At 42.4% G+C, this 17,667-nt stretch overlaps 1 protein-coding gene across 8 annotated transcripts in view; it reads left to right on the top strand.

Annotated features, from left to right (window-relative positions):
• DGKI (diacylglycerol kinase iota) overlaps positions 1-17,667 on the top strand; it is a 294,215-nt gene that overhangs the window by 208,712 nt on the left and 67,836 nt on the right. For all 8 annotated transcript variants that reach the window (XM_075122845.1, XM_075122834.1, XM_048830323.2 and 5 more), the window contains 2 exons: positions 12,612-12,691; positions 14,954-14,998. In XM_075122845.1, the coding sequence (XP_074978946.1) occupies positions 12,612-12,691; positions 14,954-14,998 (125 nt within the window). The remainder of the gene's footprint in view (positions 1-12,611; positions 12,692-14,953; positions 14,999-17,667) is intronic.

Here is a 17,667-nt window from a genome sequence, read left to right as displayed (position 1 = left end):
AGCAATTACAGACTCCATCAGAGGGCTGATGAGAATTATAACAAGATGATGGTGGAGTGGAATGGAGTGGATGATGGTGGAGTGGAGCTTCTATTAATAAACTTGAGATGTGAGTCCGATGGACCCTAGACAAAGGGGACCAGATTATAAATATTCATTTATACTGTAAAAATGTTATTTTGGATGAACTGATGCCTCTTTTGGATTTTTTTCCCTGTTGCATAGTCTCAGCATTTGAGGAAATGAAAACATACCCATTGCCAATAATTTTTTAAAATCCCTTAACAGGTCTAAAACAAACCCCTTCTAACAAACAAACAATTTAGAAGATGGGATACTGTTGTTACAACAGTAAATACATATTATGTTATTTGTTACTGGTAAAAAACACAATGATGATTTTATACGAAATGTCTAGTAACTAATGTAAGTATTATGAGAGATGTGTCAGATCTCTGATCTGGATTTTGTTTGTATGGGAATCTGGCCGTTTGCTGAATTTTCGTTTATATTCATCCTAAAAATAAAAATTTGGATGTCAAATTCTTAAAATGGCTACTTCCAGATAGTGGGGACCATTTTAAATATTACCCTGCTCCTTCGTCTTTTCATCCTGCTGTTTGGACTTTCTGCTAATTTCATCTCTGACCCCACACTGGTTCCTCACCTTCTTCTTAGTACAGCATTTCTTTCTCACCAGCCTTTTCCTGGTCCAAGACCCAACTACTCGCTTCCTTCCTTCCTTCCTTCCTTCCTCTGAATGTTTTTGTAGTAGTAAAAATTTTGGAAAACAAACAAAAAAGCCCAGTCCCCCTCCAGCTGCCCCCGTCCAATCAATTTAAAATAGACGACAAAAGATATGCATCCTCCCCACTTCCCTTACAATACTTAGAAAAGTCCTGAGTGAATATATAATCATTGCAACTTACCCTAAAAGTCAAGAGACTTGTACTTCATTGGACCAAGAGCTAAACACTTCCTATCAAAATTGTGCTTATTTCAGTTTAGTGGAGTTTGAATCAACTTTCAGGATGGTGCAAGGGAAGAGAAGAGTTCTCTACAGATGCTAGAAACCAAACTATTTCATAAATTATAGTCATCATCTTGAATTTGACACCTAGGAAAAAAAATTATCCATGCAGTCCAGTGAGCATAATGACATAACCTCCCTTCCCAGTTACCTTGTGACATAGACAGCATAGATCTCCTGTCGAGATGTCTAAACAGCAAAACATGGTTATGGGTGTGGCAAGGAATGAGATTGAAGAGACCAGGAACCTTCAACTAGCTGAAAAATGCAGGTAACTATTACTACCGCATTTCTGAATGGGGTTATTGAATATATATTAAATGCTTTTTGGTAGTAACTCAGTGGGTCTGAACAGATATACCAAATACCCCCACTCTCTGTCTTCATCAGTGAGATTTCTCCTTTTGCCAGGGGTGCTGGAACAATTTGTATAGTGGGGGTGCTGAGAGTCATTGAACCAAACTGTAAACCCTGAATATGATGGAAACCACTTGAAGCCAGGGAGTGCAGCAGCACCCCTAGTTCCAAACCTGTACCCTTTGCAATAAATTATCGTTAAACATTACCAGCCCAAGTGAAAAAACAAAAACTGCTCACCTGCTCTTTACCAAGATAATTATAATGAAAATTATATGATATGCTACTCACCTGTCAAAAGAAAAAAAAATCACTTACCCTGGGCAAATGGATGGGTAGAATTTTGCAAGGCTGATTTTAAAACATAACTATAGATAATCCCTACATTCCAAAGAAATATAGCTGTTTGTTTGCTGCCAAGCAGAGCGACCCTGTTATATGAATTCTGAGTTGGAGAGGCTCACTTTTGAAGTGCGTGCCAATTGCTCTGCATTTGGTCATGCCCCCACAGTAACACCATGGCTTTCAGCAGTGTGTATTTCTCACTCTGTACCCTTGTGGTTCTCAGTCTACACATCCTTCTGTACTGTAACAGAATAAACATGGATATGGAAACTCCAGAATGACTCAATTACTGCCCACTTCCCTGCTTCCACTATTGTAATAAAAAACCAACAACAAGAAGAAAACAGAAATCAGAACATGAAAAGGAAACCAGTTAATAACAACCCACTTTGTTATCCCTGCAGGAACACTTCAGGAAAGCTATTAAGATTTTTGCCTATGACATGTCTCCATAATAGAGTTTTGGAAGCTCTGACATCAGCATAACAATCTGAGTCACCCTAACTCAGAGTAAACACATTTCACTCTCCTTGTGTGCTTGAAATACTCATTTGATTCTATCAGCTGCTTCATCTGAAATTGAATTTTTTCCCCCGTCTAACAACTTGTCATACCAACAGTTCAGTGAAGATTAATCTATGCTCTACTGGAGGTAGACACCTCATTTCAAAAACATTCTGAGCAATTAAATGGTGTCACTCCGTCCTCTGAAGGGCACAACCATTTGCACCTGATTCTCTTTTTCTGTCATGTTCTACTTTTCTTGTTGCTTTAGCAGGCATTTCAACAACATTTGCTACCGAATTATCTGCCCCTCCTCCCTCCCCCTTTTCTTTCTTCTACCTACCCCTGGATATTATCACTGGGATGGTGAAAATGTAGGGGATACCTTGCACCCTACAGCAAGGAGAAAAAGGGTAGCTTCCTGACTATTAAAGCATCATTCTTTTGAGAATAGTGTGTGTGTGGGTGTGCATGCGCACACACGCTGTAAGTAAAGCCGGGCAAAAAATAATAATTGATGAATAGTTTATTCATTTAAAAATGCAGTTTTAGGTTGTCCCGAAAATATTTGCAAATTTGACGTGAATAGTTTTGATCAATTCCCTCTCCCCAACCAAACTTCGATGCCATTCACAGCACAGCTAGAGAAGGACTTGTACAACTTTTACCCCACTAGTTACAGCACTTACCCAGGATGTGGGAAAACGTGGGTTCAATTTCCCACCAGGGAGTGGGGATTTGAACGTGGGTCTCCTGCATTGTAGGAGACTGCCATAACCATATCTCGCTCATCATGTTGAAGCTGTGCCTCTTTTTATAGATAACTAAATGATCATTGGAACAGGAACTTAAAACTGGGTCTCCCTTAGGGAGGGCCCTAATCACCAGACTATGGAGTCAAAGAAAATAACAGATACCAAATGGAAGAAAGGGGATGTTGATAGTGACAAATATAAATCAGAAGTGAGGAATTGTGAAACATTGATTACAAGATGGAAATGGTAGGATTACCAATAATAATGAAGAAAAGGCAGAAGTATTCATTAAATATTTTTGTTCTGTATTTGGGGAAAAAACAGATGATACATTCACATCATATGATAAGATGAAATATTTTCCATTCCAATAGTAACTCAGGAGGATATTAAAGAGCAGCTTCTAAAGTTAGGCATTTAAATCTGCACGTCCAGATAACTTGCATCCACGAGTTTTAAAAGAGCTGACTGAGGAGCTCACTGGACCATTAATGTTGATTTTCTATAACTCTTGGAACACCGGGGAAGTTCCAAGAGATTGGAAGAAAGATAATGTGCCAGTATTTAAAAAGGGTAAATGGGATGATCCAGATAATTATAGGCCTGTCAATCTGACGTCGATCCTGGGCAAGATAATGGAACAGTTGATATGGCACTTGATTAATAAAGAATTAAAGGAGAGCAATATAATTAATGTCAATCAACATGGGTGTATGGAAAATAGATCTTGTCAAACTAACTTGATTTCTTTTTGAATGAGATTACGAGTTTGGCTGATGAAGGTAATAATTTGAAGGAAATATACATAGACTTCTGTAAGACATTTGACTTGGTACCACATACAATTTTGATTAAGAAACTGTAAAAATACAAAATTAAGATGGCACACATTAAATGAATTAAAAATTGGTTAACCATTACATCTTAGTAAATAATGAAGAGGACAGATCAATGCTACAGATTAATCTGGATTGCTTGGTAAGCAGGGCACAAGCAAACAATATGTGTTTTAATATGGCTAAATGTAAATGTAAACATCTAGGAACAAAGAAGGTAGGCCACACTTACAAGATGGAGGACTCTATCCTGGGAAGCAGAGACTCTGAAAAAGGTTTGGGAGTGTGTGTGGGGGGGCATGGATACTTAGCTGAACATGAGCTCCCAGTGTGATGCTGTAGCCAAAAGGGCTAATGCAGTCCCTAGATGCATAAACAGGAGAATCTCAAGTAGCAGGAGAGAGGTTATTTTACCTCTTTATTTGGCACTGGTGCAAGAATTGCTGGAATAGTGTGTCCAGTTCTGGTGTCCACAATTCAAGGAGGATGTTGATACACTGGAGACAGTTCAGGGAAGAGCTATGAGCATGAGTAAAGGGTTAGAAAACCTGCCTTCTCGGTTATGTGTACCAGGGCCGGCTCTAGGATTTTTGCTGCCCCAAGCAAAAAAAATTTTGGTTGCCCCCGCTTTTTTTTTGCGCCCACCCCCGGCTCCGCCCTAACTCCACCCCCTCCCAACCCCTTCTCAAAATCCCTGGCCCTGCCTCTTCCCCTGGGCGTGCCGCATCCTCCCCCCCATTGCTTCCTGCGGCTCCCCCCCGCAACCCTCCACCCTCACTCACCTCCGCTCAGCCTGGTCCCCTGAATTCGCCGCCGCTCCGCTTCTCCCCCCTCCCTCTCAGGTGAGGGAGAGGCAGCACGTTCAGGGGAGCAGGCGGAGCGTAGGTAAGCGAGGAACCACTCCCCGCCCCAGCTCACCTCTGCTCCACCACCACTGCCTCCCCTGAGCGCACCGCTGCTCGGCTTCTCCTCCCTCCCTCCCAGGCTTGCCACGCAAAACAGCCTGGGCGGGCAGGGGGAGAAGCGGAGCGGCGGTGGTGGCATGCTCAGGGGAGCAGGGAGGGGCGGAGCGGAGGTGAGCTGGGGCGTTATTTGTTTTAGTAATTAAAACCTTTCAGATTCTGACCATCATAAATGCTTTCCCTCCTTCCTATTGTGGAGCAGAAATTCTTATCACTGTGGGGATATGCAGTGAATATTCACAACACAATCAGTGAACTGAGCAGTCTGCATCCCTTTCTGATTCTTCACAGTATCTCCATCTAAGATTTGTCACCACGATGGCAGAGTGGTGAATAAGGTCACTAGGACTGGGAACTGCATGGTGACTCTTACAGAATCTGTTTAACATTCTGTATGCTCTAAGCAGTGTAACCCGATGCTTTTAGATTCAGTATGTCAAAAGTGGTGTGTTCCCCTGCCAAATCAAGCATGCAGTTTCCCCCAAGCCCTTCCCTGCCATGCTGTCCCTGACCCTCTCCAAATGCTATCTTTTCCCCACCCCTGGCTCCTCACCCAAGTCCCATTCTCCTCACTTAGCCATTGCCAGTTTTCACTCCTCAGATCTCCCGTCCTAGTCCCAGGGTCCTTGCCGAGCCAGTTCTAGTCTCCCATTTCAGTCTCCACATCTCAGTCTCCTTGCCCAGCCGTTCCCAGTTTCCCATCCACGCTCTTCTCCTTGTCCCCAGACTTATCTAGTTTCCCTCTCCCTCTCATGCACTGGCCTCCAGTCACCCCAATGGCAGATTTAGAGCTGGTGGGGCCACTGCTTCATTTTCGGGCACCCACCAGGACTCAGCCAATGGGAGCCGCGGAGTCGGCGCTTGGAGCGGGGGCAGCACGCGGAGACACACACTTCCCCCCACCCCCAGGGGCCGCAGGAACACGCCGTCCGCTTCTGGGAGCGAAGTGGTGCAGAAGGAGGGAAGGAGGGACACAGAGCGGGCAGGGAGCCACCGTAACCCTGCTGGGCTGCTGCTGACATGTCTCTGTGCACCCCTTGGGGGGAGGAGGGCAGCGGGAGCGCACGGAGCCACCTCCCTCTCTACCAGGGGCGCGTAGACGTGCCGGCCGCTTCCGGGAGCTGCGTGGGGCCATCGTCCACGGCATGCAGGCAGCCTGCCTGCCTGAGCCCTTCTGCGCTGCTGGCTGGGACTCAGGGACAGGTTGTCAGATATTTGTCCTGCATTTTGGGGGCACCCCCTGTTGTTGGGGGCCCCGTGCCACCCCACGGTTTGTTTCATGGTAAATCCACTCCTGAATCACCAACATATCCACATTCCCCATCCTCTCTGGCTCACAGTTCCACTCTTCATCCCTGATATCCTCATCCAATCTCAGTTTCTTCTGCACCTCCTCCTTGGCTCCTTGTCCCACTGGGTTTCAGTTCTCTTCCTGCATTTGGGCTTCTCAGCAGATCTGTCTCCCTGTCTTCCCTCCTCACTGGTTCCCAGTCCCAGACTCCTTGCCCAGCCAGTTCCAGCCTCTCCTCAGACAATCCTAGTCTCTTCCCCACCTACTGGTTCCCAGTGCCCCCTCCATTTCCCTCCCAGTCTCCCCTTCAAATCCTAGTCCCAGTCTTCTTCCACCAAGCTCCTTGCCCCAAACACCAGAATTCTGGCTGATGGCTCCCTGGCATGGATAGGCATCCAGGGATAGGATACAGAAGGACCTAGACAAATTGGAGGATTGGGCCAAAAGAAATCTGATGAGGTTCAATAAGGATAAGTGCAGGGTCCTGCACTTAGGACGGAAGAACCCAATGCACAGCTACAGACTAGGGACCGAATGGCTAGGCAGTAGTTCTGCGGAAAAGGACCTAGGGGTGACAGTGGACGAGAAGCTGGATATGAGTCAGCAGTGTGCCCTTGTTGCCAAGAAGGCCAATGGCATTTTGGGATGTATAAGTAGGGGCATAGCGAGCAGATCGAGGGACGTGATCGTTCCCCTCTATTCGACATTGGTGAGGCCTCATCTGGAGTACTGTGTCCAGTTTTGGGCCCCACACTTCAAGAAGGAAGTGGATAAATTGGAGAGAGTCCAGCGAAGGGCAACAAAAATGATTAGGGGTCTGGAACATATGAGTTATGAGGAGAGGCTGAGGGAGCTGGGATTGTTTAGCCTGCAGAAGAGAAGAATGAGGGGGGATTTGATAGCTGTTTTCAACTACCTGAAAGGGGGTTCCAAAGAGGATGGCTCTAGACTGTTCTCAATGGTATCAGATGACAGAACGAGGAGTAATGGTCTCAAGTTACAGTGGGGGAGGTTTAGATTGGATATTAGGAAAAACTTTTTCACTAGGAGGGTGGTGAAACACTGGAATGCGTTACCTAGGGAGGTGGTAGAATCTCCTTCCTTAGAGGTTTTTAAGGTCAGGCTTGACAAAGCCCTGGCTGGGATGATTTAACTGGGAATTGGTCCTGCTTTGAGCAGGGGGTTGGACTAGATGACCTTCTGGGGTCCCTTCCAACCCTTATATTCTATGATTCTATGATTCTATGTATGCTGAATGGCAGCCCAATGATCCAGTGAGCACAGCGTGTGCTCTCCTCTGTAACCAGCCAACTCTGCCTGCTGGTGCAGGGTTGGTGGGGGAGGTGGAGGTGAGCTATGACCATTCCTTGTCCCTGACCCTTTTGAGAAGGCTAGAGCTGTTGGCAATGCTAACTTTCCACATTATGGCAGGCACTTGCTTAACAGGACAATGGGGGAAGGTTTGTAGTGTCCTCTGTGCACCTCCATCCATGCACCAGCACAGGACCATTCATAATCTAGTTTATATGTGTAGTTTCATATTTATTCTGTAGACGTACTCAGATGTGTCCTATCAAATATGCCCAGTTTTAACAATCTGCACTGAAAACTCAAGCTGGAATGCCCTCCCCCCACCCCCCAAAAAAAGAGAGAGAAAGAAAAATCAGACTGTTTTTTCCCAGTTCTTACCTTGTAACTAGCAATTAGGATCTGATTGTTAGAATTTAACCAGCAAAGCTGCCAATAATGTGGACGCAGACAGAATGCAGCTCTCTCTATCACAGCTGCATTGGCCTACTAGTTCTGACAGTAGTGAAAAAAAACTAGCCTTGTTCTTTTCAGTAAAATCAGCAGAAATGACCTGAGCAGAGACAGGGAGTGTTTGTGGTAAGAAGATGCCATTAATACATACTCAATTCTTGATCTACAACCACACTTTACAAGCTGAACCCCTTAATATGTGTCTGGTTATTTTACAGTTCCAACTCAAGGTTCTAGAGAATTTATTGTGATGATTTGGCCCTTTACATTTCTATGTCAGTGGAAACTCATAGGAAAATGATATCCTTATAACGTCCTGAACATACAGGATCTTTTATTTGCTACATTAAACATTTACAGCCAAACACGTAATCTCCACAATCCCCGAAGGCAATGAACTTTCTAGGAGATCACACCTGTTTTGATCAGGATGTTTGCAGGTAAATTGTGGTGTTTAGATCACAAATTGAATCCCTTAGGAACAGCAAATGAGGACGTTAATTGAATTTTATCTTTTCTTGGTGGTAATATGCCACATTTTTAGTCTTTTTCCATTTGTGTCTATATGAAATTTTCACTAGCTTCAGGGATTCAACATAATGAAGGGATGGAAGGTGGGAATTTTCTCCTTTATTTGTACATTCCATAACTAACATCATGAGGAGTTTAGAAATCATTGATAATTCTTCCAGCCAGCGTTTGGGGTGATCTGCATAGCAAAGTCTCGTGTATGGTACCAGCCATGTTGCTGTGTCTCCAACGCAGCCTTTTGTTGATACTTGATTTAAGTTAGTGCCATTATAGGCAACACATTTCATCAGCAATGGTCCACGAAGTGAACTAATTGAAATATTCTGCCTGTCTTATTCATCTGCCTATATTCTTATAATGGCTTTCTGCACCATAATAGGAGTGTTATGTCCAAGATCCAATACAGCAGATTCTGTAATCAGATCCAAACCCTCACTGGAAACTGGCTGCAATTGGCCAGCAGAGAATTCTGCTGTTGGAAGGGAACTCTCTAGTGCAACTGGGTTCTTCCCTGGCTGTCACTCCTCATTCCTTGTGTAGACACATGTTGGGAGAGGGCAGAAGGCAGAGAGTGGGTGTAGCGGAACTCTGCTTTGCTATGCCTATGCTTCACTAATACCCTGCAATGGTGGTGCAAGTCAGAGGGGCTGGGAAGCAGCTCTAACTCTCATCCTCACAGGAACTGACCAGGAGAATTAGGGAGCTGTACCCATCTCTCTGACTGCTCCCACGCTCATACCTTTCACCTGCACGGAGTGGCGCTCCGGCACTGAAGATAATTAAGTTATCTATGTGTATTTTGGTGAGAGCCAAAGAACGGACCATCTGTGGACTGATGCAGTTTTGAGTAATTATACTGTGCTACCCAAGACTGTACCCTTGGACAGTTCTTTATGATGCCTGTGACTAGCCAGTAATACTCACTGTCTAGGTGATAGCCCTCCTCTAATGTACATAGGTCATAATTGCACACTAGCTATCCATCAGCCAACCACTCTGCCAACCAGTGTAAAGCACTTTGAGATTTTTGGACGAACACTGACATGTACATTGAAAGTACTTACTATTACCTGATAAAATAAGCAATTAACATTTCAGTTTTTGGTCACACTAGCCCAGGATTCATACATAAGAGCTAGGGCACTTATACAAACCCATTGTAAATGTCACTCTCATCATTTCATGGGTGGACTCACCTAACTATGATTTTTATAAAATTCTTTTATCAATACCCTGTTAAAATTAATATATGGGACATAATTTAATTAATGTTCTTTCTCCCACCTGTGAAGATTAAAAGGCACACTGTGCTTTTCTTCCATCAATGCAAATAACTCAACTTTAGGAAATTTCATAGCTGAACTGTCTCTTGCATATTAGCACTTACATCTCAGAAAGATTTATGGATTTCCTTAAAATTCCAGACATTCACAAGTCCCTTCTCTCTGAGTCATGAGGAACTATTACTGTCTAGTTAATTAACAACTTCAGTCCTTGGTTAGTTGCATTGTCTCAGTAGGACAAGCCTTTGGTCCCGTTAGGCACATAAATTCCTTAGTCAATGGAGGGGGTTAATAGAAAAGAAATTTTTTTAAAAAGAGGAAAATGTAGGACCCAATGACAGTCCCCTCGTGCATTGTTGCTATTGGAGGCAGAGGGATATCTGTTGTGATTCACTGATTACTGCTGTAAAACATTACAAAATACCATTTCAGCAGGGGCTATAGAGGGACCTACAGAATTGAAACTAAACAGCCATTAAATACATTCATCAAAGTGCTTGCAGTTCTCCTTTCAGGGCAGGTTAAGCAATAATAAATACTGAGCAAAGAGAATTCGTCTGTACCCAGAGCATCTAAACAAATAAAAAGCACATTACAATTGGCACTGCTCTTCTGTAGGCTCTCCTCACCAACTCTTCTTGGTAATGAAAAGTCTTAGGGATCAGCGTTGGAATCCTTCCTTTTTGGAATTTGTAAGAATTAAGGCGTGGGTGAGTGGGAGATTGCTAGAAGAAAATGTGTTTTTTCATTACTGCAGAAGGAATGTGAGATATTCTCTTCCTTTCTTATTGGGCCTGGGCTACACTGGTGGGGGTTCAAACTAAGATACACAACTTCAGCTATGCTATTTGCGTAGCTGAAGTCAAAGTATCTTAGTTCGACTTACCTGGCCATCCTCACGGCGGTGAGTGGACCGCAACCGCTCCCCCATCAACTCTGCTTACTCCTCCTGCCGAGGTGGAGTACAGGCGTCGATTTGGAGATTGATTTATCGCGTTGAGACAAGACATGACAAATTGATCCCCGATAGAACGATCACTACCCGCCGATCCGGTGGGTAGTGAAGACGTAGCCTTGGTCTCGGCTACCTTCCTCCCACATATCCATTCTTCTTTTCTCAACCCCCGCCTCCGAGCAGAACGTGCTACTTCTTTCTTAGGCTCATAATCAATAGTGCTGGATATGGTGTTAATGCCACGGCTCTGGTCTGTGTTGGCCAGTAGGCCCTGTGCAGAGCTTGAATGCTGCAGAACTCTTCCTTCCATGCCTGAGATTGCTAAACTTCTCTAACCTGCCTCAGTGGGCCAGGGGAATATGGACCATGAAGACCGGTTTCAGAGTAGCAGCCGTGTTAGTCTGTATTCGCAAAAAGAAAAGGAGGACTTGTGGCAGCTTAGAGACTAATTTGTTCGTCTGTAAGGTACCACAAGTCCTCCTTTTCTTTTTATGAACCATGAAGACTCTCCTCATTATCTCTTGTCATGTCTGTTTCCTTTACTTATCAAAATGAAGAGCTCCTCAGTAGGCAAACATGCCAGGGTCCCTCTTAATCAAGTCCTTTTGAATTAAAGAGCAGCTGCTGTTCCAACACAGTTAGTTTTTCAATTTACCCTACTGTTATCAGTAACTTTACATGACTCCTTGTTAGCCAATCAGCTAAATTGTTTATGAAGATAAGGATCACATCCTCTCCTGGAATATTTCCTATGAATATTCTAATCTCTTCCTGCTGTTGCTTTGCTGCTTCCCCAGTTGCTGCTGCTCTGTTTGGTTAAAGCCTATCTAGTGGGAGGTAAGACCTTATTAAATGAGTCCATTTTAGAAATACAAGTACTTCTGAGTCTCCCTTCTCCTGCTTCTTTGGTGAGATCCTACTAAAGCCAGGTAGTACCCTCATTTGCAGGCTCATTGAAGGGTCCAAGAACAGAGTAGCTACAGAGACTGAACTTCCCTTCTGCCATTAAAAGTGATGCCTCCAGGACCAGGGAAAACATTTTGGGGTTTATGAGTTTTGGAGTTTTTAACAAAACTGTGATTTTTTTTCTGCAAAAGTGGATTTTTTGGGGGCGAGGGGAGGTGTGAACACATTTCTTTTTTGTCAAAAAGCCATTTTTCATTGAAAAATGTTTCGACAGATCATTTTCTACCCTCTCTAGTTATAATCTGGTGGGCCATAACTTCTGAATGCTTAATGTCTATTTTAGAGGATCAGCGGTCAAGACTGGCTATCTCAAAATTTGAACAAATTTTTTTCCCCTGTATCTCATCACAAAGTCCATGCAACTGTTGCCAGATTTTCTTTCTGATACAAATGCTTCAGTTGTTTTTCTGCTAAAATAAATAAAATGCAGAAATATAAATCAACATCAGTCATAGACCTACATTAATAAATCAGTATGCCCAGGCTGGAGATCATAAACAGCCCTACAATCTCATATCAATGTGCCGAGCTGCAAAACAGATTTTAAAAAAAGAAAGAGTCAGAGGTCAGTGGAAGAAAAATGGTTAGAAAATAGCTGTAACTTTTAGGCTTCCAAGGTTGTTTGTTTTTCATTGACTTTAAATTGTTTTTAAAGTGCTCCAGAGTCTCATTTCAAAAAATAATCACAGCTTTTTGCAATGCATAACAAAACACTCAACACGAATGACTCCTTTGTTGGGATACTGTTCCTTTTGCTGTGTCAACATAATTGATAATGTTGGCAGACAAAGAAGGATGTAAACAAACTGTAGCCATATTAGCACCTGCAGCATTAGCAACACAGAAAAACAGATGATTGGATAAATACAAAATGGTAAAATGGATAAGGGAAAATAGGGTCAGGTTTCTAAGTGGACGTTAAAAGTTAGATAGTAAAATCTCATTGGGGAGTAAAAGGAGAATGCCACTGAGAATGTTTGTTTAACCTTGGAAAGCGAGTGATTTTAATGAAAGGGTTCTTTTTGCTGCCCCCAGCCATACCTCTGGGAATTATAGTTATACGAGGAGATTGTGACTTGGAGGCCTGTCGTATGTACATTGACCGGCTACAAGAGGTGAGTCAGTGAGAATTTCAGTTATTGCTTATTGATTTATGACATCCTTTTCTCAAGTCCGAGTGTGTTATAGAATTATAGCTATAGACACAATGTATAAGAAACGCTTCGCTTTGCTTGCTCCTGAAACGGAAATGGAAGGACATGGGAGCCATTATAAATTCATGAGCAGCACTGCACGATATTTGGAGGACAGGAAGTGAGAGAAAGAATACTCTATCAATTTAAAGCAAAGAAAGGAATGAAAGGTAGTAGGTGGATTATATTTACTGATGTTGGAATTTGATCAGAACAGCTGGACACCCCATGAATCTTGCAAAAACAATGTGGGTCCTTCAATGATATCATGGTAGCAAAATGGAGCTGACTAGGCAAATGATGTAATATTTATATGGAAGTGACTCTGCTAATATCTGTGGTAAAGCTATGAGCATGCCAAATATGAACTAGATATTTCCAGAAGCCTCTGTTGACTCTGGGGGCCATGTAGTTAATAAAAGTGCTGCACTTCCTCTATTGACAAATTGTTCCTAAGAGCTGATTAAACATTACATTCTGTCTCGAAGACAGAATCTCCAAATGCTCCAGTAAGCAACAATCAACATAATTTAAAATAGACATGTATTTAGGAACCAAGATAATGGACTCTCATTAATGTGATATAACAGCTGTTTCTTTATTTTTACCTTCTGGTAGGTGTTTTATTAATCAGACTCTCTGTTATTTTTGTCCAAGATCTTCAAAAACAGAAGTCAGATGTAGGCTCCCAGGTCCGTATTGAGGGCACCAGAGGTGTTGGCCCAGTTTTCAAAAATGCTAAGCATCCCACCACTCCCCTTGAAGTCAGTTGGAGCTGCTATAGTGCTCAGCCCTTTTGAAAACAAAGCTACTTATTTAGATAGCTAAATGCATATTTAGGAGACTAAGATTAGGCACTTATTTTTAAAATTTTAGCTAGGGTGTACATCAGCAAATGGAGCTCTTAAAATGCAAACAACATTTCAGGACTACAAAACTGAAGTGTGCTATATCTTAATATGGAGACAGGTTTGGCAGTGATGATGCAGGGAGAGGATTTGGAGGACATTTCCCATCAGATTATAAATTACAGCCTACATTAATCGTGTGCTCAGAGCCCTGGGTAAAGGATGGAAAGTAGCTTCACTCAGCATGGAAAAGCCCTGGAAAGGAATTTTGACTCCGAGTTATCTCTGGCTCCAGTTTATGGGGGAACTATGTAACTGGTTCTCTAACTTCCCTTGCTTATGCTGGCTGAATTCCATTGGCTAGCACATTGTGGGAGGAGATGGACTGGGGCCAAGGCTTACCCCCTCCTCACCTACTTACTCACAGGCTGGAAAGTGGAGGCCCCACTAAGTGTACAATGACTCCCACTCATACCCACACTTGCTATCTTGGCAGGCCTCACAGGAAGATGGAGGAAGCTTATGCCCGTTGACTCCCCTGTGTTAGGGCCAGTGATTAATCTGCCTTTATGGTAGGTCATATCCTGGGCCTAGACTATTGGACAGAGTGCCTATTACAATAAAAGAGCTCCCTGGAACTTGCTTTTGGTACCATTATGCTGTGTCTTCCCTGAGGTTAGGTTGTAGTAGACCTCAGAAAAGAATCTGTGAATAGTTTGTGATTTCCTTAAATTTAAAAATTATTCCAAAGTATTTGTTGAAAAGCATGCTAATAATTCTTGTTTGCATGCAGTTTGTTGTGAATATTCTAAATTTGAGCTGTTTTAATAGGGCAACACAGGTCACTTGGTACGTCATTGTTCCCTCTTAGGATGAACATATGTTAGTTCTTAGAAGTTTTTATATCCAGAGATGCAAATATCCATGTTTGCGGATCGCAGATCAGATGCAGATACAAATTTTGTATCCTCACAGGGCTCTAAGAATTGGGTTTCTGGGCCAAACGGTTCAAAATGCAAAATTTGCTTTCCACAAATATCCTCAGTATTAATTTCAGATCCTCTGAGTGAGCGAGCACTGCAGCCAGAAGAGTTATTTGCTAGAATACTTATTGGAAGTGAGCACAAAAGAGTTGCAAACATGATGAAAGCTAATACTCTAAAAAATGTGAATAAATAGTTGCAAAATTCTTGTGTGTTTTTTACCCTGTTCTTGGGTGGAGTTGCACACGCTAAATAAATAAATTGGGTGGAGTTAGTGCGGGCATCTCTTGTGTGGAGTTTGTAAATTGGTTTTGGATTCATTGTCATTGCCATTTCTTTTATTCTCACATTAGGACCTGCAGTCGGTAACTTCTTCTATGCAGAGAGTTCACTACCAGGTAAAATATGAAGAGCACGTCTTGTTTTAATTCTTTAAGATGTAGAGAAAAGTTAGTCTCAGCAAGGAGTTAATATGATCTTTGAATTCAGATTACACTCCCCCGATATGAAGCTGGACTTTGAATAGAGGGTGTATCTGAGGTTAGCCTTAAATTACCATGTATCCCAAAGTTTGAGATGAGTTTCTGTATCCTCACAAGACAGCCCCTTCTCTTGCAAACCCTGGATTATGGAACTGGTCTCAAAATTATTTTGGGTTGGCACAACATCATAATGAAGGTTGTACTGGAACACCATTGCATTTTTTCTCAAATTAGTGGTTTGAAGAGTTTGTCCCGTAGGACAAATGGCTAAACCTGAATAGATACTCTCACTTTTTCTGATAAATGGAACAATAATATAATATCTCACACAGCCAGTATCCTGAAATAATACAGTATGTCAATGAGATTAAAAACAGAAATCCTGGAACATTCATAACCACTGCGCCACACAGATCAGAATGTGCATCTATCCCAGCTTTAAATTGATTCACACAGATACATTTTAGAAGCTGGTTGTCTAAATTGTGCATGCAAATCTTTCTTTTGCCCATAAAACAGAATTCTGTGCAGCATGGTTTCCATTGGTATTTGCAATTTAGAAGGCCAGTTTTGAAAATTAGGCCTCCAGTATGTATTTCTTAACTACTTTGTCATATGCGATAAATGGGGTACTGTTGCCCAGGGTATTTTATCTGGTTCTGTATTAGGAAATGCTCTCTTGGAATTAATCATTCTGTCCACTGTACCACCTTAAAATTGAAAACAGGGATTTGAATAGAATATATCACTGGGACTGCCCACCTGAGATTCACTTTATTGTCTCCTGCACTAATTTGTCATTGGCAGTGGATTAGTAATGATATAGTAAAGATTTACTGTGATAGAATCCAAACCACAGGGCTCAAACCTGCAAGGTTCTGAGCATCCTTTTAAGGGTTTAATGTCTCCAACTCCCATTGAAATCAGTAGGAACTGAGGGTATTAAATACGTCACAGAACTCAAGTACATTGTAGTTACGAGACCATTATGGTTTAGGAACAGATTATTTTTTGAGGATCAGTGATTAGCTGGGTGACATAGACTCCAGTTAGACACAATCCCCAACATATGGCTTGAGCCCTAATAGATACTAATAGAAAATATACATTTGGAAAAAAATGATTTTGAAAGTTCTTTTTTGAATGGTTGTGTATTGGTTCTGTTGTTCCCCTTCCAATTTCAACATCATACTGTTGATATTTGTGTCAGCCACTTCCAAGTATTGAGCATAAGAGCATTATACATTAGACAATAAAATGGTGAGAATTATTCCATTCAGCTCATTATAGAAGAGTGCATATCCAGAATTACCCTGACTGGCTGCTGGCTGCTTCACACAAAGGGAACAGCTGGACATAAAACGCTGGACTACGTGTGTATGTATATTCAGGCACAAACTAGAGTAACCAAAGTGTGGAGTGTCAGAGATCATCCTCCCTTCAGCACTGAGGTAGCTCTAACTGTAGTTATCAGCTCTGTATAAATGAATCACCTAACTGGCTCTGGAAGTGCAAGTCAGCTTGAAACCTCTATCAATACTTTATGATGTTTCATTTTGAATGGAACTGCCTTTATGTTTTGTCTTCTGTGCTTGTTTATCCTTGATTGTTCCGGCATCTGTGTATTCTCAGTGGGTTCTTGCTACAAACTGTCTTGTCAGGTTAATTTGGGGGCTGCTCCATATTTTGTTGGCAACCAACTATAAATTATGGAAAGGAAGAGAAATCAGGGCAAGAGCAGGAGTAAAGTGCTTCAGCTGATAGAATTGTCTTCATGTCTCACTAATAAGGTTTCACAGGCACTTTTAAATCTTATAAACATTTACATTTCTCTCTTGGGCTTCCTCTGCAGTTGGAAATGAGAAGAGTCAGCATAAACTCTATCAGTGAGCTCACTGCAAATTCAAAAATTGGTGCAAGATTTTTTTTCATTCTGTTTGTTCCTCAGATATGTTTAATGCATTCTCATATGAGTGATACCTGCCCATCTGGGTTTAGCTTCTGAGGCAGGCCTGCCCTCAGTGAAGTAATGGAGGAAGCACATGCAGATTTCTGATTTGAGTTTCCACCTGGCAATGTTATCCTTTCCACTGCATCTTCTGATAGGGTCCAGGGATCTGTCTCCATGTCTGCTTCAGTTTGTCCTCAGCCCATCTACCCCTCTGATACACATCAATAACCTTAGATTCTTCCTCATTTTCATCCCCTGCTTCTTTTACTGTAGTCCTCACCCTATAGAAGGGTAAGTAGTAGTATACACTCACACTCACACACACACACACACACACACACACACACACACACACTAGTAAATCCAAAAAAATCCTCTAGGCCATAATTTCCCTCAATAAGTTCTAGACACACAGCATACCCACTCACTCACACAAACAAATAAACTCTATAAACCAGGCATACTATTTCTCTGACAAGCTGAGATGGAAGAAAGATGGTTACTGTTATCCCTATTTCCAATTACTTGCGAGGCACTCGGAAGGGTAAGAGCTGAGTCAGTCCTGCTAGCCACAGCTGTCAGGTTCCAGGGAGCTTTACGTTTCCATGAGTTTCAAACCTGATGCTTAGACCGC

The sequence above is a fragment of the Caretta caretta genome, chromosome 1 (genome assembly GCF_965140235.1).
Source record: "Caretta caretta isolate rCarCar2 chromosome 1, rCarCar1.hap1, whole genome shotgun sequence".
NCBI lineage: Eukaryota > Metazoa > Chordata > Testudines > Cheloniidae > Caretta > Caretta caretta.
This window is presented reverse-complemented; position numbering and strand designations above follow the sequence as displayed.